Below are 22,223 nucleotides of genomic sequence, written 5' to 3'. Positions count from 1 at the left end.
TAGTCCGGCCCTCCAACAGTCTGAGGGACAGTGAACTGGCCCCCTGTGTAAAAAGTTTGGGGACCCCTGCTGTAATAAATGTAGAGTGACACAGAAGCCCGTCTTCTCAATGAAAGGCCACGCAGCGTCAGCTTTCCTGCAGTATCCTGGGCAGGGGATCTAGGAGGCAAATGGGGGATCTGTGAGTTTGTCCCATGTCAGGAATAATTCTATTCCAGGTGAAGGTACACAGGCCAGGCATTGCTTTTCCAAGAAATTTATAGCTATGATCATTACAATACATGTCTCCTTATTCTGTTTCCTTTGATTTAGGAATCTGAAATGCTAGTTGATTTCTGACTCACACTGAGGGTTGAGAGAGTCCATTGGAGGAATTAAAGAGTCTCCGTAGACATGAGCTGTTTCTGACATGCCAAAGGGCGCTTCTCGTTGTAATCTTGATGGTGTCAGACCTGCTTAGGCATTTTGTGCAGCACAGGAGCCCTGTTTAAATAGCAGGATGATGAGTGGGCTTGTTCCCATTGTCCCAGAATCTCAGCCATGTCCCAGAGTGGTGAGCACTCCACAGTCACAGGATTGCCAGCACCTTCCCCCTCCAGGACCTGCCCTCCCACCGCCACCCCCACTGCATGCTGCGTGCTGGCTGAGGGGCTTGTCGCTGGGGGAACACAATGCCTGTCTCTTCTTTGTGGTGACACGCATGGCTCCTCTCTTTCCCTTGGTTCAGGGAGGGAGGCAGCTCACCCTCAGCACTGTCACCTCTCAAGGCCAGCTCCCAAGGACTCTCCTGTCCCCAGCACTCTTCTTACCATGACTGGAGGTAGGGGAAAGGGGCTGGTGAAAGTTAAGCTAACTGGTATTCCTGGCGCATCCGCAGGACAAGTGCACCATGCCTGTTTGCTGGAAGCTTTCTTTGGAACACTGGTCTATTGGCCTTGTTTGCATTAGCACAAGCCAAGGCACCGAGGCCAGCGGGACCCTAAAGCAGTGGTTGTCAACCGCTGGTCTGCAGACTAGTCCATGAAGTGGCAGTTGGGAAACCACTGCTAAGCTAGTCACACTAATCTCTGCCTGGGGGACTCCGGCACCAGTGGCTTTGAAAACTCCTGAGTGCGTCCAATGAGTAGCCCAGATTGAGAATCACCCCCTGCAAAATGGATGAGGAGGGTGGGAAAGGGAGGGTATATTTGTGGGTCTTTTATTCTCCAGGTTTAGGACTTAGCTGAAATCTTTGAAAACAGAAAATATCTCATTTAGTGTCTTGTTAAATAAACAGATAAAAACAGGTTTAAGGCTGTAGTTTAATGTGTTTTTGTTTTGTAGCTAAATGCTATTTGGGCTTTTTCTTAAGGGCAGGGCTCAGTGCAGCAAAGAGATGATCACTGCATCTTCTTTGCCGTCTCAGAGACGACATTTTCTGTCTCACAGCAAATGAGCAGCCAGCCGCAGCAATGTCAGTGACGTCCAAATGCCGAGAGATAATCAAGACTCAGCCTAGCATGTTCCCTTTGGTCCTGTGGGGACAGCTGTCCTGAGTTCTGCTGTTCCATGGGGAGCACATGGGCTTCCTGATGCTCCTTTTCAGTGGTACCCCTTCTCACCTCCCCGGTTTCCTCACAGCTCGAGATGGCAGCGCAGTGCGTGTCGAAGGTGGAGCTGAGTATTTCCTGTGACAACCTTCTGGACAAAGACATAGGGTCCAAGTCGGATCCTCTATGCGTGCTGTTCATGAACACGAGTGGTCAGCAGTGGTACGAGGTAATACTAATACTGTAGGTTGAAAGCAACCTGAATTGTTCTTTTGATGACATGAGAGTTTAAAAATGTTAAAAATCTTAAAAACGTCTCATCTGTTGGTGCAGTTTGGGCGGGTTGGCTGATGACGATGTAAGTTCTTATACATGGGAGAGCTCCCTTAGCTGTTGTGCCTGCATATAGTTTGGTGTAGCACAGGGGTCGGGAAACTTTTAGGCTGAGAGACCCATGAACGCCACATATTTTAAAATGTAATTCCATGAGAGCCATACAACAACCCGTGTACATTATTATTATCCAATAAAAATTTGGTGTTGTCCCGGAAGACAGCTGTGATTGGCTCCAGCCACCCGCAACCATGAACATGTGCGGTAGGAAATGAATGGATTGTAATACAAGAGAATGTTTTATATTTTTAATGTTATTATTTATTTTATTAAAGATTTGTCTGCGAGCCAGATGCAGCCATCAAAAAAGCCACATCTGGCTCGCGAGCCATAGGTTCCCGACCCCTGGTGTAGCACATCAAGGTGTCAAATGGAAGCCCTCCTTTGATCTGAAGAAACCCTTTTGTTTTGGGGTGGGCACAGGTGGAGCGCACAGAAAGAATTAAGAACTGCTTGAATCCCTCATTTTCCAAGTCATTTGTTATTGATTACTACTTTGAAGTGGTTCAGAAATTGAAATTTGGGATTTATGATATTGACAACAAGACCATTGAGCTGAGCGATGATGACTTCTTAGGAGAGTGTGAATGCACCCTTGGCCAGGTAAGTACAAGTCACTACTATACTGTATTGTGTCTAAATTTAACCTAAGAATTGGGCCTTATAAAAATTGTTTTTCATTTATTTATTTATTATTTTAATTTATTGTGTTTACATAGATTCAAGTGTCCCATTGAATATATCTCCTTATGTTCCCCTTGATACCCCCTTTGCACCCTCACCCCCAATGCCTTCCCCCCGTTCCCTCCAGGATTTGCTATCCTGCTCTCTTTATCTCTGTGTTATGTATATATAATTTCATTAATCCCTTTCCCTTCTCTGATCCCATCCTCTCATCCCCTTTCCCTCCGTCTGCTTTCTCTCTGGTCCCTTTGATCCTGCCTCTGCCTCTATTCCGTTCCTTAGTTCACATTATTCATTAGATTCCTCATATGAGTGAGGTCATACGATATTTTCTTTTTCTGCCTGGCTTATTTCACTTAGCATAATAGTCTTCAGGTCCATCCATGTTGTTGAAAAAGGTAAGATTTCCTTCTTTTTCCACAGCTGCGTAGTATTCCATTGTGTATAAGTACCACAGCTTTTAATCCACTCATCCACTGATGGACACTTGGGTTGTTTCCAGATCTTGGCTGTTGTAATCAATGCTGCCATAAACATGGAGGTCATGTCTTCTTTTGAATCAGTGATTTGGTATTCTTAGGATATATTCCTAGAAGTGGGATAGCAAATTCAAATGGCAGTTCCATTTTTAATTTTTTGAGGAAACTCCATAGTGTTTTCCACAGTGGCTGCACCAGTCTGCATTCCCACCAGCAGTGCAGGAGGGTCCCCTTTTCTCCACACCCTTGCCAGCACTTATTATGTGTTGTTTTGTTGATGATCACCATTCTGACAGGTGTGAGGTGGTATCTCATTGTGGTTTTAATTTGCATTTCTCTAATGATTAGTAATATTGAACATTTTTTCATATGCCTGTTGGCCATCTGTATATCCTCTTCGAAGAAGTGTCTATTCACTTCTTTTGCCCATTTTTTTTCTTGGATTGTTTAGCCTCCTGGTGTTGAGTTTTACAAGTTCTTTATAAATTTTGGTTATTAACCCCTTATCAGACATATTGTTGAGTATGTACTCCCATTCTGTGGTTTGTCTTTTTATTTTGTTCATATTGTCTTTAGCTGTGCAAACGCTTTTTAGTTTGATAAAGTCCCATTTGTTTCACCTGTCCTTTATTTCCCTTGCCCATGGAGATAAATCAGCAAATATATTGCTGCGAGAGATGTCGGTGAGCTTACTGCCTATGTTTTCTTCCAAGATGTTTATAATTTCATGACATACATTTAAGTCTTTTATCCATTTTGAGTTTATTTTTGTGAATGGTGTAAGTTGGTGTCTAGTTTCATTTTTTTGCATGTACCTGTTCAATTTTCCCAACACTATTTGTTAAAGAGACTGTCTTTACTCCATTGTATGCTCTTACCTCCTTTGTAAAATATCAATTGACCATAAAAGTGTGGGTTTATTTCTGGGTTCTTTGTTCTGTTCCGTTGATCTGTATGCCTATTCTTATGCCAGTACTAAGTTGTTTTGAATACAATGGCCCTGTAGTGTAACTTGATATCAGGGAGTGTGATACCCCCCACTTTATTCTTCTTTTTCAAGATTGCTGAAGCTATTTTTGTCTTTTTTGGTTCCATATAAATTTTTGGAATATTTGTTCTATATCTTTAAAGTATGTCTGGTACTTTAATAGGAATTGCATTGAATTTATAGATTGCTTTGGGAAGTATAGACATTATAAAGATGTTTATTCTTCCTATCCATGAACACGGTATATGCTTCCACTTATTTTTTTTATCTTCCTTGATTTCTTTTATCAATGTTTTATAATTTTCTGAGTACAAGTCTTTAACCTCCTTGGTTAAATTTACACCTAGGTACTTAATTAGTTTTGTTGCAATAGTGAAGGGGATTGTTTCCTTAATTTCTCTTTCAGACAGTTCATTGTTAGTGTATAAAAATGCCACTGATTTCTGGATATTGATTTTATATTCTGCCACCTTGCTGAATTCATTTATCAGTTCCAGTAGTTTTTTCACTGACACTTCAGAGTTTTCTATACATAGTATCATGTCATTGGCAAATAGTGATAATTTTACTTCTTCTTTACCAATTTGGATGCCTTTTATTTCTTCTTCTTGTTTGATTCTGTGGCCAGGACTTCCAGAACTATGTTGAATAAGAGTGGTGAACGGGCCACCCCTGCCTTGTTCCTGATCTTAAGGCTATTGCTTTTAATATTTGTCCATTGAGTTGACTGTGGGTTTGTTATAGATGACCTTTATCAACTTGAAGTATTTCCCTATATTCCCACTTTGCTGAGAGTTTTGATCATGAATGAGGGCTGGATTTTATCAAATGCTTTTTCTGCATCTATTGTTATTATCATGTGATTTTTCTCCTTCCTTTTGTTTCTGTGATGAATCTCATTGATTGATTTGTGAATATTGTACTAGCCTTGCCTCCCTAGAATAAATCCCACTTGATCATGATGTATGATTTTTTTCATGTATTGCTGGATCTGGTTTGCTAATATTTTGTTGAGAATTTTAGCATCTAAATTCATCAGGGATATTGGCCTATAGTTTTCTTTCTTTGTAGTGTCTTTGCCTGGTTTTGGAATGAGGATTATACTCACCCCATAGAAGGAGCTTGGAAGTCTTCCCTCCTCTTGAATTTTTTGAAATAGCTTGAGAATGATAGGAGTCAGTTCTTTGAATATTTGGTAAAATTTGCCTGTGAAGCCATCTGGCCCAGGGATTTTGTTTGTTGGGAGTGTTTTGACAACTGTTTCAAACTCATGTGTTATAATTTGTCTGTTTAGGTTTTCTGATTCTTGCAGATTGGTTTTTGAAAGATTATATGTTTCAAGGAATTTGTCCATTTCACGTAGGTTGTCCAATTTTTTGCATACAGTTCTTCATAGTATTTTCTTACAATTGTTTGTATTCCTGCTGTGTCTTGTTATTTTTCCACTCTCATTTCTAATTATATTTATTTGAGTCCTCTCTCTTTTTTTAACTTTTTATTTAGTTGTTTTTTTTTTTTTTTTTAGAGAGAGAGAGAGAGAGAGAGAAGGGGGAGGAGCAGGAAGCATCAACTCCCATATGTGCCTTGACCAGGAAGCCCAGGGTTTTGAACCGGCAACTTCAGCGTTTCCAGGTCGACACTTTATCCACTGCGCCACCACAGGGCAGGCTATCTCTCTCTTTTTTTCTTTGTGAGTCTGGTTAAAGGTTCATCAGTCTTATTTACCTTTTCAAGGAACCAGCTCTTGGTTTCATTGATTTTCTGTAGTGTTTTTAGCCTCTTTGTCATTTATTTCCTCTCTGATCTTTTTTTTTTTTAACAGAGAAAGAGAGAGAGTCAGAGAGAGGAATAGATAAGGACAGACAGACAGGAACAGAGAGAGATGAGAAGCATCAATCATCAGTTTTTCGTTGTGACACCTTAGTTGTTCATTGATTGCTTTCTCATATGTGCCTTGACTGTGGGCCTTCAGCAGACCAAGTAACCCCTTGCTCGAGCCAGCAACCTTGGGTCCAAGCTGGTGAGCTTTGCTCAAACCAGATGAGCCCACGCTCAAGCTGGCGACCTTGGGGTCTCGAACCTGGGTCCTCTGCATCCCAGTCCAACACTCTATTCACTGCGCCACCACCAGGTCAGGCCTGCTCTGATCTTTATTATTTCCTTCCTTCTACTTCCTCTGGGCTTTACTTGCTGTTCTTTTTCTAGTTCTTTTAGATGCAGGGTTAGGTTGTTTATTTTAGCTTTTTCTTGCTTCTTAAGGTATGCCTGTAATGCTATGAAATTCCCTTTCAGAACTGCTTTTGCTGTGTCCCATAAATTTTGAGTTGTTGTATGTTCATTTTCATTTGTTTCAAGGGAATTTTTTATTTCTTCTTTGATCTCATTGTTAACCCATTTGTTATTTAATAACATGCTATTTAGTCTCCAAGTGTTTGCATGTTTTTCAGTTTTTTTATTGTAGTTAATTTCTAGTTTTATGCCATTGTGATCAGAGAAGATGCTTGATATGATTTCAATCTTCTTAATTTATTGAGACTCATTTTGTGTCCTAACATGTGGTCTATCCTAGAGAATGTGCCATGCGCACTTGAAAAGAATGTATATTCTACTGCTTTGGGGTGAAAGGTTCTGAAGATATCTATTAAATGCAGTTGATCTAATATGTCCTTAAAGGCTGCTGTTTCTTTGTTAATTTTGTCGTAAGGATCTATCCATTGATGTTATTGTGGTATTAAAATCCCCTGCTATTATTGTATTGCTGGTCATCTCGCCCTTTATGTCCATCAATATGTGCTTTATATATTTAGGTGCTCCTATATTAGGCACATAGATATTTATAATGGTTATATGTTACTGTTGGATTCTCCCTTTATCATTATGTAGTGAACTTCCTTATCCCTTACTATAGCCTTTAATTTAAAATCTAATTTGTCAGAGATAAGTATTGCTACTTGTGCTTTTTTCCTTTCTGTTTGCTTGAAATACTTTTTTCCTTCCCTTCACTCTCAGTTTATGTGTATCTTTTGTTCTGAGGTGAGTCTCTTGTAGGCAGCATATGAACGGGTTCTGTCTTCATATTTATGCACTACCATGTATCTTTTGATTGGAGCATTTAATCCATTTAAGGTTATTATTGATATGTAGTTGTTTATTGCCATTTTATTCTTTAAATCTACAGTCCTCTTCTTCTCTGTTTTTTTTTTTTTTTTCCCTTTGCTGTGTTTACAGCAGGCCCCTTAACATTTCTTGGAGTATTGGTTTAGTTGTAATGAATTACTTTAGTTTTTTTTTTGTCTGGAAAGCTTTTAGTTCTCCTTCAATTTTTTTTTTTTTTTTTTTTTTTTTTTTAGGCAGAGACAGAGAGAGTCAGAGAGGAACAGATAGGGACAGGCAGACAGGAAGGGAGAGAGATGAGAAACAACAATTCTTCATTGTGGTTCCTTAGCTGTTCATTGATTGATTTCTCATATGTGCCTTGACGGGGAGGCTACAGCAGACCGAGTGACTCCTTGCTTGAACCAGTGACATTGGGCTCAAGTTGGTGAACCTTGCTCAAACCAGATGAACTGTGCTCAAGCTGGTGACCTCAGGGTCTCAAACTTGGGTCCTCCACATCCCAGTCTGATGCTCTATCCACTGTGCCACCGCCTGGTCGGGCTCCTTCAATTTTAAGTGATAACTTTGCTGGATGAAGAAGGCTTGGTTGTAGGCTTTTGCTTTGCATTACTTTGAATATTTCTTGCCATTCCCATCTGGCCTCAAGTGTTTCTGTTGAAAAATTGGATGTCATCCTTATGGGGGCTCATTTATAGGTAATGGACTGCTTTTCTCTCGCATCTTTTAGTATTCTTTATTTCTTAACTTTGGTATTTTAATTATGATGTGTCTTGTTGTAGGCCTCTTTGAGTTCCTCTGTAATGGTACTTACTCTCTGTGCTTCTTGAACTTATGTGACTTTTTTCCTTCATCAATTATAGAAGTTTTCAGCTATGATTTCTTCAATCAGGTTCTCTATCCCTTGTTCTTTCTCTTCTCCTTCAGGAACCTCTATGATGCAGATGTTGTTTCTCTTTTTGTTGTCACAGAGCTCTCTTAGAGTTTCCTCAGACTTTTTGAGCCTCTTTTCTTTTTGCTGCTGTGCTTCTGTACTTTCGTTTATCTTGTCCTCTAAATTGCTGATTCGATCCTCTGCTTCATCCAGCCTGCTGTTAATTCCTTCTAGAGTAGTCTTCATTTCTGCTATTGTATTTGTCATTTCTGACTGATTTCTTTTTTATGATTTCAATGTCCTTTTTGATGCTTGCTATATTTTTATTTAGGTGCTCATTGTGACCATCCATTGTTACTCTAAGATCTTTGAGCATCCCAACTATCATTATTTTAAAACTCTGCATTTGGTAATTTGGATACTTCCATCTTATTTGGTTCTTTTTCTGGGGATTTCTCTTGTTGATTCATTTGGATTGTATTTCTCTGTCTTCCCATTTTTTTTCTGTGTATAGACTCCTTCTTTTGGTGTGCTGTTTGAATAACTAGCTGAGTCTAGGGTTTAAGTAGTTTGTTTCCAGCTATCAGTTGTGTTGTTTCTAGATCTTTTTGGTTTGGCATCATCTGTTGTTTGTAATCCGCTGTGGGTTACTTGTCAGTAGCTACTGCTCCTTTTGCTGTTTGTGTCTATGGTTTCTCTGCCTGGGTAGTGTGGGAGGGGCCAACCTGTCTATAAGGATCAGCTTCCTCCTGCTTAGATATGTCAGCAGCTGTGAAAGATTTGCCTCCACTTTTTAGCTGCTCCACCTCCTCTTGCAGCTGCCTCGTCTTTCCAGAGTCCTCTGTTGAAAGACTGTAGTGTGGGCCCAAAGGGCCTCACCTAACCAACCCTTGTACAGATTGCAAGTTTGTTGGGTTAGGGCAGCTGAGGTTGGGAATACTACCTTAGTGGGACCTCCTACTTCAGGGATCTCTTGGGCAGTAGCTCTGTACAGTGATTGTGGCCCCTACTCCAGGACCTAATCCCTCAGCCTCTGCTGGATACTTGAAATTTATTTCTCCCCAACAATGTGAGCCAAAGAAAAGCCTGAATTTCTCTGAGTTCCTCTTTCTGCTCCCTCTTACTTCTGGATGCTCGGTGGGCCCAGCAGGGAACTCCAGAAATTAGGAAGGGTAGTGGGCATGGCTTGCTCCTTGGCTCCAGTTGTCACTCTATCCAGACTTTTTTTTTCAAATCTCAGTAGGTTGTGGCCACAGGAGTATAGTGGGTGTGACCTCTGAGATCCAGGGTTGTGGTCTGCCCACAGGCTTTTTGGGGGCAGGATGCGTTTTCAGCAGTGGAAAGGGGTGGTGTAGTTCTGATCTCACTGGAAACTGAGTCACTGACCCACCCCCTGCTTCCTCGCCTTCTGGAAAGACCCTTTGCCTTGGCTGGAGCTGGAGAGATTTCTGGGTGTGGGGCAGTTGCCTTTCCCCAGACTGGTGCAGGACAGAGGGTTTGTTCCTCCCATGAAAACGGCCACTCTAGCACTGGAGAATGACTCAGCACAGGTGCTCCGGTCACCGTCACTGTGTCTCTCCCTGTGCCTTCAGTTTTACACTCTCCTCATGCAACTCCAGTCCTCTCAGCTCTCCCGACCCTGGAACCCCAGGTAAGTGGCCGTGAGCGAGATTTTCTGCACGACCCCTTAAGACTGACTCTGCATCTTTGAAAGCTGAGTCTTTCTCACAGACAGAAACCCTGCTCTTTTCACCACTCAATGCTATCTGGTTGCCTCTTCTAGGCACTGGGGCTCTAGGCTAGGGCTTTGGGCCTAAGGCTGAGAACCCCCACCTCTCAGGGTCCCTCTCCTCACAGTGAGAGTCCTTCTGGATCCTTTGCTGCCCCTCACTCCTGGGAGCAGGGCAGCCCCACTGCATCTCCACACTTTCTACCAGACTCGGTTGGCTTCTTCTGTGATCCTTGGTTATAGAGACCTCTTCATTTCTTCCAACGTTGGTTTTTCGTGATGATTATTCTTAATTTAATTTGTAATTTAATTTGGTCCTGGGAGGTGGCAGTTGGAACATTTGCCTACTCTGTTGCCATTTTGGAATCCTCTAAAAAATAATTTTTCAATTCCAGTTGACATTCAATATTATTTTGTATTAGTTTGAGGTGTACAGCACAATGGTTAGATAGTCATGTAATTTACAAAGTGATCCCCCTGATATTTCCAGTCCCCACCTGGCCCCATGCATAGTTATGACAGTATTACTATGTTCCCTATGCTATACTTTACATCCCTGAAAAATTGGGCCTTTTCATTAGTTTAATTTTTTTGTGTGTGTGACAGAGACAGCAAGAGACAGAGCGACAGACAGGGACAGACAGACAGGAAGGGAGAAAGATGAGAAGCATCAATTCTTGTAGCGGTACCTTAGTTGTTCATTGATTGCTTTCTCATATGTGCCTTGATCAAGAGGCTACAGCAGAGCGAGTGACCCCCTTGCTCAAGCCAGCAACCTAGGATTCAAACTGTTGAGCTGTGCTCATACGAGATGAGTCCGTGCTTAAGCCAGCAACCTCGGGGTTTTGAACCTGGGTTCTCCATGTCCCAGTTCAACTCTCTATCTACTATGCCACCACCTGGTTGGCTGATTTTTTTTTAAATGAGAGGGACAGGAAGGCAGAGAGATGAGAAGCATCAACTTATAGTCATGGCACTTTAGTTGCTCATTGATTTCTTCTCTTACTTGCCTTGACCTGGCAGCTCCAGCCACGTTAGTGACCCCTTGTTCAAGCCAGAGACCTTGGACTTTATCGGTGACCTTGGGCTTCAAGCCAGTGACTGTGGGCTCGTATCTATGATCACATGCTCAAACTGGCAACCTGGTGCTCAAGCTGGATGAGCCTGCACTCAAGCTGGTGACATCAGGGTTTTTGTTTTTTTTCCTTCTGTATTTTTCTGAAGCCGGAAACGGGGAGAGACAGTCAGACAGACTCCCGCATGCGCCCGACCGGGATCTACCCGGCACGCCCACCAGGGGGCGACACTGCCCACCAGGGGGCGATGCTCTGCCCCTCCGGGGCGTCGCTCCGTTGCGACCAGAGCCACTCCAGCGCCTGGGGCAGAGGCCGAGGAGCCATCCCCAGCGCCCGGGCCATCTTTGCTCCAATGGAGCCACGGCTGCGGGAGGGGAAGAGAGAGACAGAGAGGAAGGAGAGGGGGAGGGGTGGAGAAGCAGATGGGCGCTTCTCCTGTGTGCCCTGGCTGGGAATCGAACCCAGGACCTCTGCACGCCAGGCCGACGCTCCACCACTGAGCCAACCGGCCAGGGCTGACCTCAGGGTTTTGAACCTGGGTCCTCAGTGTCCCAGTTTGATTCTCTATCCACTGTACCACCACCAGTCAGGCTCATTAGTTTAGTCTGTAAAGTTGGAAACCATGTAATCAGGTTCATACACTGGTACAGTCAGCTTGACCATTGTATGATTTATGGTTACTTTCCTGAGGGAGGAACCAGGTGTGCTTGTCAAAGCCTATTAATCCTTTGGAGTCAGGTATGTTCTCTCAACTTTTCAATAAATGACTAAACCACTGCAATGCCGCTCTGCGTGCTGGTTACAGGTGTCAGCACACCTGTCCTTATGTTTAATCACAAATAGTATAACAGGACAGCACCTACTCATGATCTAACTGGCAGGACTGGTACCTGTTACCCGACCACGCCTCCTCTGGCTCACTGCTCCTCAGCTAGGGTTCATGCCTTTAAGCCTGGAGCCTGGGGACCCCTCCCTTGCTCGCTGGGTCTCTCCTGCGTTTACCTGAGCCTAAGCATTCACCGTGTTTAGTGGCCTAGTTATGTCTTTCCAATACAGGACAGGTTTGGTTAAGACAGGGGTGTGTCTGTGCACCCAGAATCGTACTTCCAAGGAGAGGTCATGACCATTTATATAGAATTGGGAAGCTTTCAGGGGAGGAATCATTGTTTTTTTCAGTGGGTGATATTTATGTTTCAAATTTGTCTTTTAAAAGTCCATTGTCCCGTATTGAATTGCTTGGAGACCATGGCATTTCCTATTTCTCAAGGACAATAGGGAGCTGATCAATTTATAAAACTTGATAAATAGTATCAAAGGGAAGTTAAAGTATTTACTTTTTGGACAAAAGTCAATATAGCTAATATTAAAATGAATTTGAGACATGATAGCTGATGGAGAGGACCTGGGTCTACTATGTTATTTTAGTCAAAGTGGTATTTGGTGGGGGTTATCTATCAAAGTTATGTGTCAGTTGAGAAATTAAGTCCTGTGTTTTGAGTGTTCCGAGGTCTGGCCTGCCTTTCAGCAACAGCGTTGTCTCAGCGGTTTGTGTGCCGTGAGCCTGGCCCTCTCCCACTGTGCTGAGGAAGCCCAGCTCTGAAAGAGCTGATAAAGGGACTTGTGGGCTGGTGCTGGGGGAGGTTGTGTCTTCAGATCGCCTCCTTGGAGATAGTTCCCTGTGAGTTTCACACGTGTCCTTGTGTTTTAAAATCGTGCCATCCTTATGAGATGGACTTTCTGTTTTTGTTTCTAAAGACTTTTTAAGTGAACTATATACTCAAGCGTTTTTTTCAAAGCCATCCAGTGTAAACATTCACAAGGTGAAGGGAAGCAGCTCTTTGTCTCACTTTCTATCTTGAACAGATTGTTTCCAGTAAGAAGCTGACTCGACCGCTCGCGCTTAAGAACGGCAGACCTGCAGGGAAGGGCAGCATCACGGTAACGATATCAGTCTTTTGCCTCAAAACATTTATGTAAGAGGTCGCGTGACATGGTACCATCAGACACCTGTAGCCATGCCTCACCATTCCCCCCCCCACGGCGTCGCCATCTTCCTGCCCCCCCTGCCCACCCCCCGCGCTGCCAAGAGCCTCACACAGGGGAACCATATGCCAGACAGAGAGGAAACTGCATGTGCACTTTATTGTCTGTAGGGCCATAAAGTGTGAACTCCCCACATAGGGAGAAACTACTTCATCAGCTGAAAGGTCCACCTGGCTCCCTGCAGACTTGTCTCCTCCCATGGCAGACACTCTTCAGGATGGAGTTAGTCCCGGGGTCTCCACTGTGACCCGGCCGGAACCTCATCTCTCTGTGCCTGCACTCTGCTGCCCAGTCCCCCAGCTGCACTTCCCCTGTGCACTCCTGGTTCTGGGCTAGTGAATACATGCCTCATCCTCCTTTAGAGCCCAAACTATATATGCCATGCTTTCACTGATCTTACCTCTGTAGCCTGTGTCAGTCAGTCACTCCCAGAGCGACGGCATCTGACGGTGCCCTGCGAGTGAGGGCCGACTCCCTGAGAGCCGCATCTGGGGTTACTGCCACCACGAGGTTCATTTCCCTGAGTGGCTGTTTCATTCTAATTTAAATGTTGGGGGTGCTGACTTCCGTGGCTCAGAGCACGACAGCCTGCAATTTGGTTGTAAGCACCATGACTCAGTTAAACAGAATGAAAAATGATGATGTGTTATTTCAGTTGCTAGTGTTTTCTAGGTGTGACTTACTCACACGTCTCAGGGTTTGCAGCATCAGCTGGTGCTGTGATGCTCTCTGGGGCTCTGCTCTCATTGCAGTGGGGAGATTGGTTTGGGCAGCAGCATCTGAAAAGGGAAGGTGCCCAGTTCAGATAGAGCAGATTTAAGGGAGATATTTATTGCACACGTGTGAAAGCTATAATGATCAATCTCTTATTTGTACTGTTTAGTTTTTAACCTTTGACTCATTTATATTAATATAAATCTCATGTACTGTTAAGCATCAGGATATCAGCATGTCCTGAGTGCACCTGAATTCCTAACACACGCTTCCTGTCACTTACCTTGTCTGCTCACAGATTTCAGCTGAAGAAATAAAGGACAACAGAGTGGTCTTGTTTGAAATGGAAGCCAGAAAGCTGGATAATAAGGTGGGTATGCAATGCAGGTGTCCACAGGGATACATCCTGTTTGAGAAAATGATAATGTGGTCAACGTGAGCTCAGTCATCTGACCATCACTTAAAGCAGTGGTCCCCAACCTTTTCTGGGCCACGAACCGGATTAATGTCAGAAAACATTTTCATGGACTGGCCTTTAGGGTGGGACGGATAAATGCACAAAATAAAATTATGCGACTGGTGTAAAAACTGGTATTTTAAAATATAATTGTCGAACTTACAAGACAAGCATCAAGAGTGAGTCTTAGATGGATGTAACAGGGAATCTGGTCATTTTTTAAAATAAAACATCGTTCAGACTTAAATATAAATAAAACGGAAATAATGTAAGTTATTTATTCTTTCTCTGCAGACCGGTACCAAATGGCCCACAGACTGGTACTGGTTCGCGGCCCAGGGGTTGGGGACCACTGACTTAGAGCATCAGTTCCTGCCAGACCCTGCTGTCTTGTGTCTGTGAATGTGTCTCTGTGTATGAGTGTATATGTCTGTGTGTCCTGGATGGTGGCGGGCAGGGCACTGTTGAGCACTCCACAGCCTGGGAGTGCTGTGGGGAATCCCAGAGGGAAGGATGTACTTTGTGTCCTTGAGTTAATTCTCTGCACACTCTGCATATTTACCTCCACTCTCATGTGTGCAAGTGGAAATAGAAGGGTAAGATACAGAGTCAAGACTCAGCTGTATCAGCAGTTAGATCTGTGATCTTAGCAAATCATCTACACTCTGTGAATCCATTTATTGGTGGTCCCTCAGAGAGTTAGTTGGACTAGTGCTGGAATATTGCTGACCGAAAACCACACGGTGCCGTGCGAATGAACAGTGTTAGTAAGGAAAACAGCCCAAGCAGATTTTATTAACGGTGGGCCATTTTGAATGCTGTATTTTAAAGCCATTGTGGTTTTTGAGAAGTGAGGGTGTGACACACAAGGTGAGGAGCTTTCTCAGAAGTGCCGTCACAGCTCTAGTGGATGTCAGCAAGTGTGGCAGGAGGGAGGTGGTTTATGTTGGCTGCAGAACTCTATCTGTCCGCAGTCTGTAGGACAGACTTCAGGAGTTGTTAGTGTGTAACGAGCATGCAGTGGTTTAGAGGAGAATCATTGCTTTTTCTTTTTAATGCAGGATCTGTTTGGAAAGTCAGACCCATATCTGGAATTCCACAAGCAGACATCTGATGGAAACTGGCTCATGGTTCATCGCACAGAGGTGAACATCTGAATTGGAAAAGTAGGGTCCAGGTTTCCTTTGGAATTGTAGCCATCTTAAAAAGAATTCTGTTTCTAGAAAAATATCAATCTGAGTTCAGACATACATAGCCAGAGACACAAGGTCAACATGCTAATTTTTTTCTTTTAATGAAGAGGTGCTACCATGCTGGTTAGTAAAGCTTTTATTTTGAGAAATTTAAAACCTTGTAAAGAGCACTAAAATGTATATCCTTTACATTTGTACATTTGCCATTGGCACATGTGTGTCCACACACATGTGTGTGCTTCCCTTTGGCAGAGTCTGCAGACATGACTCTTCACCTTTAAATAGCGGAGCAGGAATTTCTTGAGATCAAGGGCATTCTCCTACCCAGCTGCACCGGAAAGAGTCAACATGATATATAACGTTGTCTTCTGATCTCCCCAGCTATCCCACATGTTTTATAAGGACGCTTTTGTTCTGCCCTGGACCAGTCAAGGTTCACATTTTTCATTTGGCCATTATGTTCCCGGTATGGGACTGTTTTCCTGCCTCTCTATACCTTCCAGCCATCAACTGTCTTGAATATTCAAGACCCGCATGCCCAAACCTGGAGTCTTCTGTGCCCTCACAGCTAGATCCAGCTCAGCCATGGCCACCAGGGACATCATGTATGTATCTGGCTCTGCACGCTGTCAGGCTGCCCAGTACTGAGGACGCCAACCATGGTCACGCGGTCACGCTGGCGACCACCAGATCTACCAAGATAAAGTCCCGTTCTCCCTTTGTAATTGATGAGTAGTCTGTGGTGTGACTAGTTGAGACTGTTCTCTTGCATTTCATCACCTGCTGGTGTCTGCATCTCTGGACGACCCAAGCCTGAACCACTTATTATATTGGGCTATGACACAGTGATTCTGCACCAGATCTCTGTCCCTTCCGTGTGTTAACACATGCTCCCCTTACTTTCTCCTCTGATTTTTAGTGTCATCATGGACTCATGGATTGTAACACAGTGGGTCCATTTTGTATAATTTGTTACCATCGCCTTTTTTGCTGCTGAAACTAATCCAGATTTGGCTGGGGGAATGCCTTCACACGGCCCCTGGCTTTTACCATGACCTCGACCATGACCATGACCATGACCCCTTGTCTTTAAGTCTTTCAGTGTTCTCTTATTTTGTGCTGTAGCCTCAGGTCAGCCAGTGCCCATCCTGTGCCAGGTCTGAAATGACCCGTCTCTCTGAAGCAGCCCGTTTCCTTTCAGAGGATGTTGGCATTTATACACCAAGACCCGAGGGCCAGATGTTCTGGCTGCTCCTGGGGTGTCATTGCATTTAGGCCTTATCAGTGGACACAAATGGGAAATGTGTATCTTTATTTATATCTGCTTATTATAGCTATAAAATGTTTCATTATGAACATAAGACTCTTCTTTAATTCAGATCCAACCCAGCACGGGTATTTCTGGGACCTTGTTCCACATCTGAGTGCTCTGTGCTCTGTGCCCTGGTGGGGAAGCCCTGGCTTCTGACATAATCGACAGTCTAGTTTCTAAGGGTAATTTTTTCCTTTCCTCACACGTGTCACAACGAGACCGTCTACCGCACTTTTCACGTAACAGTTGTATGATATTGTCCTGGCTAGGTTTGCAGTAAAACGGCTGAGGGGCTGAAGAGGCGAAGGACGGTCGGCTTGAGCTTAGAAGGACCTGGGCAAGGCGAGAGCAGAATGACCGAACTGAATGCTTTCCTGACACGTCTCTGGATATCTGTTTTCACAGGTTATCAAAAACAACCTGAACCCCGTTTGGAGGCCTTTTAAAATCTCCCTCAACTCTCTGTGCTACGGAGATATGGATAAAACTATTAAGGTAATTCAAAATTACGTACACAGAAAAACTTGTCTCTTTTATAAAGTTAATTGGTTACCATATTTCCCTATGTATAAGACGCACCTTAATCTTGGGGCCTGACATTTGAAGAAAAAAAATGTATTACATAAAGTTACTGAACTCAAGTTTTATTCATCATAAAATTCATACAACTCCTCATCACTGCCAAAACTCCCATTCATTAGCTTGTCTTCATCTGTGTCTGATGACGAATCACTGTCTTTAACAATGAGCACAAAAACAAGCATGGGAAATGGAAGTAAAAAAATCTGCAACTACTGTATAAGACGTACCCAGTTTTTGGACCCCAAATTTTTTGAAAAATGTGTGTCTTATATATGGGGAAATACGATAGTGTTAAAAGGAAAGTAAGTGCTCTAATAGGGACTGGTAGGCTTCAGTTTTGCTCACGTTTAGGAACGTCAGCAGTAGATAGTTTGAAGAGGCAACATGTTTGACTGATGGTTGACCTCATGCTGAATCAAATGTTGTGATTTTTATTTTACCCTTTTTTTGTGACAGAGACAGAGAGAGACAGAGAGAGGGACAGATAGGGACAGACAGACAGAGACAGAGATGAGAATCATCAATTCTTTGTAGCAGTACCTTAGTTGTTCATTGATTGCTTTCTCATAGGTGACTTGACTGGGGGGCTACAGCAGAGTGAGTGACCCCTTGCTCAAGCCAGCGACCTTGGGCTCAAACTGGTAAGCTGCGCTCAAACCAGATAAGCCCGTGCTCAAGCTGGACGACCTCGGGGTTTTGAACGTGGGTCCTCTGCATTCCAGTCTGACGCTCTATCCACTGTGCGACCGCCTGGTTAGGCTACCCTTTACATTTTAAAATAAAATGCCCAATTTAAATTTTTATTTCTTTTAAAAAGATTGTTTTGCTCTAACAATAGGAACTTTCAGCTACCCTCTTTGCCTTTGGTATGTCCCTTGTGGATAACGGCAGATGTCACTCTCACTAAGGACCCAGAGCTTTCTCCTGCCCCCAGTGCAGTGCAGATCGAGGGGTGGCAGCTTCTCCGTCACGCCCTGACAACTCGAGATGCCCTTTGTTTCAAAGGGTCAGGACAGCAGAGTGGCAGAGGGAGCAGCAGCAGCCTAAGTATTTTTTTTTAAATGTTCTTATTTATAACCATTTATCAAAACTACATATTATTTTAAAGACATTTTCACCCGAGAGTCACTTCTTGACATAAGATTTCAGAGAGAAGCCTTTTCTTATACTCTGATGACAGCAGACTGACACAGAGGTTGTTTTTGTTTTTGTCATTAATGTGGTGAAGTGGAAAGGTTGAAGGCATGGAACAGGCATAGGATTTCGATCAGACCACAGCCCAAGACTTAATTCAGCCGTTTAAGCCGCTGAGGGATCTTGGTTGGGCAGGTCATCTAACATCTTTACTTATAAAACAGAGAAAATAATGTCTGTACTACAAAAATAGTTAAGATTAAGGTAGTGAAAATGAAAGTTTTATAAACTAACAGTACAGATGCTACTATTACTGAAAACTGCTTCATTTCTTAGATCTATGAAAATTTGTCCTCAGTTTGCAGAGGACTTTAAAAATTAATATCAGTATGAGTTGTGTGATATGTCCAAGAGCAGTAAGAGTCTAGGTCCTGGGGAGAGAGGAGGAACAAACTTTCTCTCCTTTCAAGGTTCTTTCGACTGGACTGACATTCAGACACAAGACAAATGAGCATGAGAAACTGACCAAATTTAATTATGTATGTACGTACAAATGAGCGTGAGAAACTGACCACATATAATTACGTACGTACGTAGGGGAACCTCTCCTACATGAGAGAGTCAGACACACAAAGGGAAACAGGTCTAGAAGACATCCTTAGCTCAAGATGACGTAAGACACCTTGGAAGGCCAGGAGGTCAGTGCAGGGAGAGCATGTGTTCAGTGGTTATGAGTTTGCTCTGCCACAGAGACAGATACACAGTCACTGCTGGTGACAACTCTTGTCATGAGCCAGGCTCATAATTTAAATTCTTCCAGATAGTGAGTATAAGTTTCTCTTGAGCCCACAGGGTCTAGGCTGCCTTGAGCTCAAAACAATCCACATGCCACTGAGGCACGTATAGTACAAAATAAATAGAAAAGTTGCTTGAAAAATTACCTTTGAGCCTGACCAGGTGGTACCACTGTGGATAGAGCATCAACCTGGGACTCTGAGGACCCAGGTTTGAAACCCCGAGGTCGCCAGCTTGAGCGCAGGCTCACCAGCTTGAATGTGGGATCATAGACATAGTCGCAGGCTTGAGCCTAAAGGTCACTGAAAAGCCAAGGCCACTGGCTTGAGCCCAAGTTCGCTGATTTGAGCAAGGGATCACTGGCTTGGCCGGAGCTCCCCCAGCGTCCCCATCCCCCGGTCAAAGCACATATGAGAAACAATCAATGAACAACTAAGGTGCCTCAACTATGAGTTGATGCTTCTCACCTCTCTCCCTTCCTGTCTGTCCCATCTGTCTGTTTCTGTCTGTCTTTCTTTCTCACTAAAAAAGAAAATTACCTTTGAGAGCATATAAGATCTTGCTTCCCAGCTTGTGTCATCAGTTTGGCTTAAATAAATGCATATCAAAAGAAAGTTTGCATTGTATTATACTAAATCTGGAGCTTTTGCTTTTCACATTAAAGGTAGTAAGTTGAATCTTCATTAGCTCTAAGAAGCAAGAGAGGCTGAAACCCATTCCTAAATCAAAGCTGTGTGACTGTAATAACATGTTAACAATGAAACACTCTTTCTTAAACTTTTCCTGCACACGTGGCTTGCCTACAGGGTATTTTATTATAGTAAGTACACTGGTTTTCTGAGCTTACTCTGATGAATGCCTTCCATTCTGAAACGCGCCTCCGTTTGTTTCAATGACACACAGCTTGGTTTGCCACATCCTCACTGTCTGTGTGTCTTTGCAGTGTCAGAACTCACGCATCTGTGACTCTCCTGCTGTGGGGAGATTGCTCAGGTGTGGGGAGAGGTAAGAGCAGAGGGTGGAGTTAGAGTCTTGGCAGTTTCTCTGCAGCCATGGGAACATGCAGTGTGTCACTCAGCATGCGTATTATTTTCATGACATGCAGCAAGTGAGAAATAATCATGCATGCCGCCACCTGTCTAAAACGGGAGTGCCTTCACTGATGTGGTGCTGTGTGTGCGTGCATTCTGACATGCATCCATGTGCACGAATGTGTACATGCTTATGTCTGAATTTCACAAGCACCCAGGTGCTGCTATGTAAAGCAGACAACCGTCCTAGCTTCTGAATTCTTATGAAGAGAAATTAAATGACAGTCATTACATTATCTTGGCTCAAACGGTATCTGAACACATGCCAGCATTATGAATGTCACATTTTTCTTTAACACCAAACATCTGCCTGCCATGGGACAATATGGTGAGTTATCATAAATTACAATCAAAAACTGTTTTTGCATTCCCTGAAGTTTTAGGCAGACTGAACATATGAACAGTGTTAGCTCTTCTTAAGCTTTATTTAATTAAAATCTTGGCATTATCAAAGTTTGATTTTTGCCTTATGTGTCAATTGTTTCCTGAATGCAAAAATAAAATGCAGAGTTCTGTTGTCCATAATTTTTAAAAAGCCTATTAAGATAAAATTATTAAGATTGTTTTTGACATTTTCTTAATTTTAGTGCATCTAGAAAATATTACTTCAGTCATTAATATTATTTTCCTTGACACTTAAGGGGTCAGATAAAGGGCTTCGGCTTTAAAACGCGAGCATCAGCTTCCTTTCCATGCCGGCAGCGCTCTTGCAAACAGTGAATGTTCCTATAACCCACCAGACTTTTGTAAGAAGTGGGCAAGCATCAACTCCACAAAGTGACACAGGACAGGAAAGGCAGGGGCAGTGGCGTTATGACAAGAAGCAGAGTAGCTGTGGTGGGCACACTAATCCGATTTTCTGCAAAAAGGCTGAAACTACAAAGCAGGCTGTGCTGAGGTCTGAACGCATTGAGCCCAGCAGCACATATAAGGCAGTGCTGGCTATCGAGATGCAAACATTCTGAACTGGGAGGAGGTAAGAGACAGGGCCAGGTGGTCCAGTTCCCAGCCTCGCATTTTGTTTTATTATGTGACAATAAAATATTGAGGGTTATGTTCGCTTAAAAAAATAATAAAAAAAATTGAGCATCACATACACAGGGCAAGAGCGAAATGGTCAGAATTGGTCACTGCAATTCTAGACCTCATTTGTTTTTGCTAATTGACCGATGTTTAGTCTTCCTGAATAAAAATGGGAATAAAGTAAAGGATGAAAGGTGCTTATCATAACAGGATAACTTCCTGTTATGATAAGCACCTAATTCACTTCTTATAGAACTGAGAAGAAAAAGAATTGCTTTACCAGGTGAGATGTATGAATCCCGGAGCTTGTGGTGAGGCATATGGAGCGTATTGATTTCGTGCACTGGAATGCTGGGAGCCTGCCGCTTGGTGGCTCGCCCAGCTCTGTGAAGGGTCATAGCGGGATGGCACGTGGAGGATGCAGATCACCCCTGAATTCTAGGCTTGTCTCTTCAGTCGTGGGCTCTGGAAGGATTCCAGTGTCCCTAGCACAGCTCTCCTTTACTATGCGGGGCCCCACTCAAGACATTTCTTCCAAGACTGTTTAATTCCTCTGCCTACCTGACAAACCGGAGTGGCGGGTGTGTGTGGTGCACGTAAGTGTCCGCAGAGATGAGGCGATCCGTTTTGGCATTACAAAGCACAGAGAAGATGGTGGTGGTTCACCACGGACTCTGCTTGCTAACAGCTCACAGCACCTTAAGTCTCTCGCCGCAGCGTACATTCAGGTATTCCCGTGGCTGTGTACTCTCCATGACACCTGCCCACCTGGCACCACACTGCGTCCGAGTCGCACCCTCTCCGCTCCGTGCCTGCAGGGCTGAGACCGAGTGAGCACGGACAGAGCTGTTGCGGAGGCAGGACTTGCAGCTGCCTCCGTGGAAGCACAGGGTTCAGTACTTCTTCCTCAGTTTCCCTTTTCTTTGCCGGAACCATGACCCGACCTCTTCATGTCCAACCCCCCACAAGCCCAGCCTGACCAGGTGGTAGTCCCCTCATTCTAGAGTTTCATT

At 43.6% G+C, this 22,223-nt stretch overlaps 1 protein-coding gene and 1 pseudogene across 2 annotated transcripts in view; both read left to right on the top strand.

Moving 5' to 3' along the window:
* Positions 1 to 22,223, top strand: part of CPNE3 (copine 3) — a 51,586-nt gene that overhangs the window by 11,844 nt on the left and 17,519 nt on the right. For both annotated transcript variants that reach the window (XM_066378778.1, XM_066378780.1), the window contains exons 2-7: positions 1,621 to 1,758; positions 2,346 to 2,525; positions 12,730 to 12,804; positions 13,922 to 13,993; positions 15,142 to 15,225; positions 16,991 to 17,080. In XM_066378778.1, the coding sequence (XP_066234875.1) occupies positions 1,627 to 1,758; positions 2,346 to 2,525; positions 12,730 to 12,804; positions 13,922 to 13,993; positions 15,142 to 15,225; positions 16,991 to 17,080 (633 nt within the window). In that variant the 5' untranslated portion in view covers positions 1,621 to 1,626. The remainder of the gene's footprint in view (positions 1 to 1,620; positions 1,759 to 2,345; positions 2,526 to 12,729; positions 12,805 to 13,921; positions 13,994 to 15,141; positions 15,226 to 16,990; positions 17,081 to 22,223) is intronic.
* Positions 20,756 to 21,252, top strand: LOC136397457 (large ribosomal subunit protein eL42-like; annotated as a pseudogene).

Source organism: Saccopteryx leptura, chromosome 3, assembly GCF_036850995.1.
Source record: "Saccopteryx leptura isolate mSacLep1 chromosome 3, mSacLep1_pri_phased_curated, whole genome shotgun sequence".
In the NCBI taxonomy this organism is placed as follows: domain Eukaryota; kingdom Metazoa; phylum Chordata; class Mammalia; order Chiroptera; family Emballonuridae; genus Saccopteryx; species Saccopteryx leptura.
The sequence above is the reverse complement of the archived record's forward strand: the minus strand, read 5'-3'. Positions and strand labels throughout refer to the sequence as shown.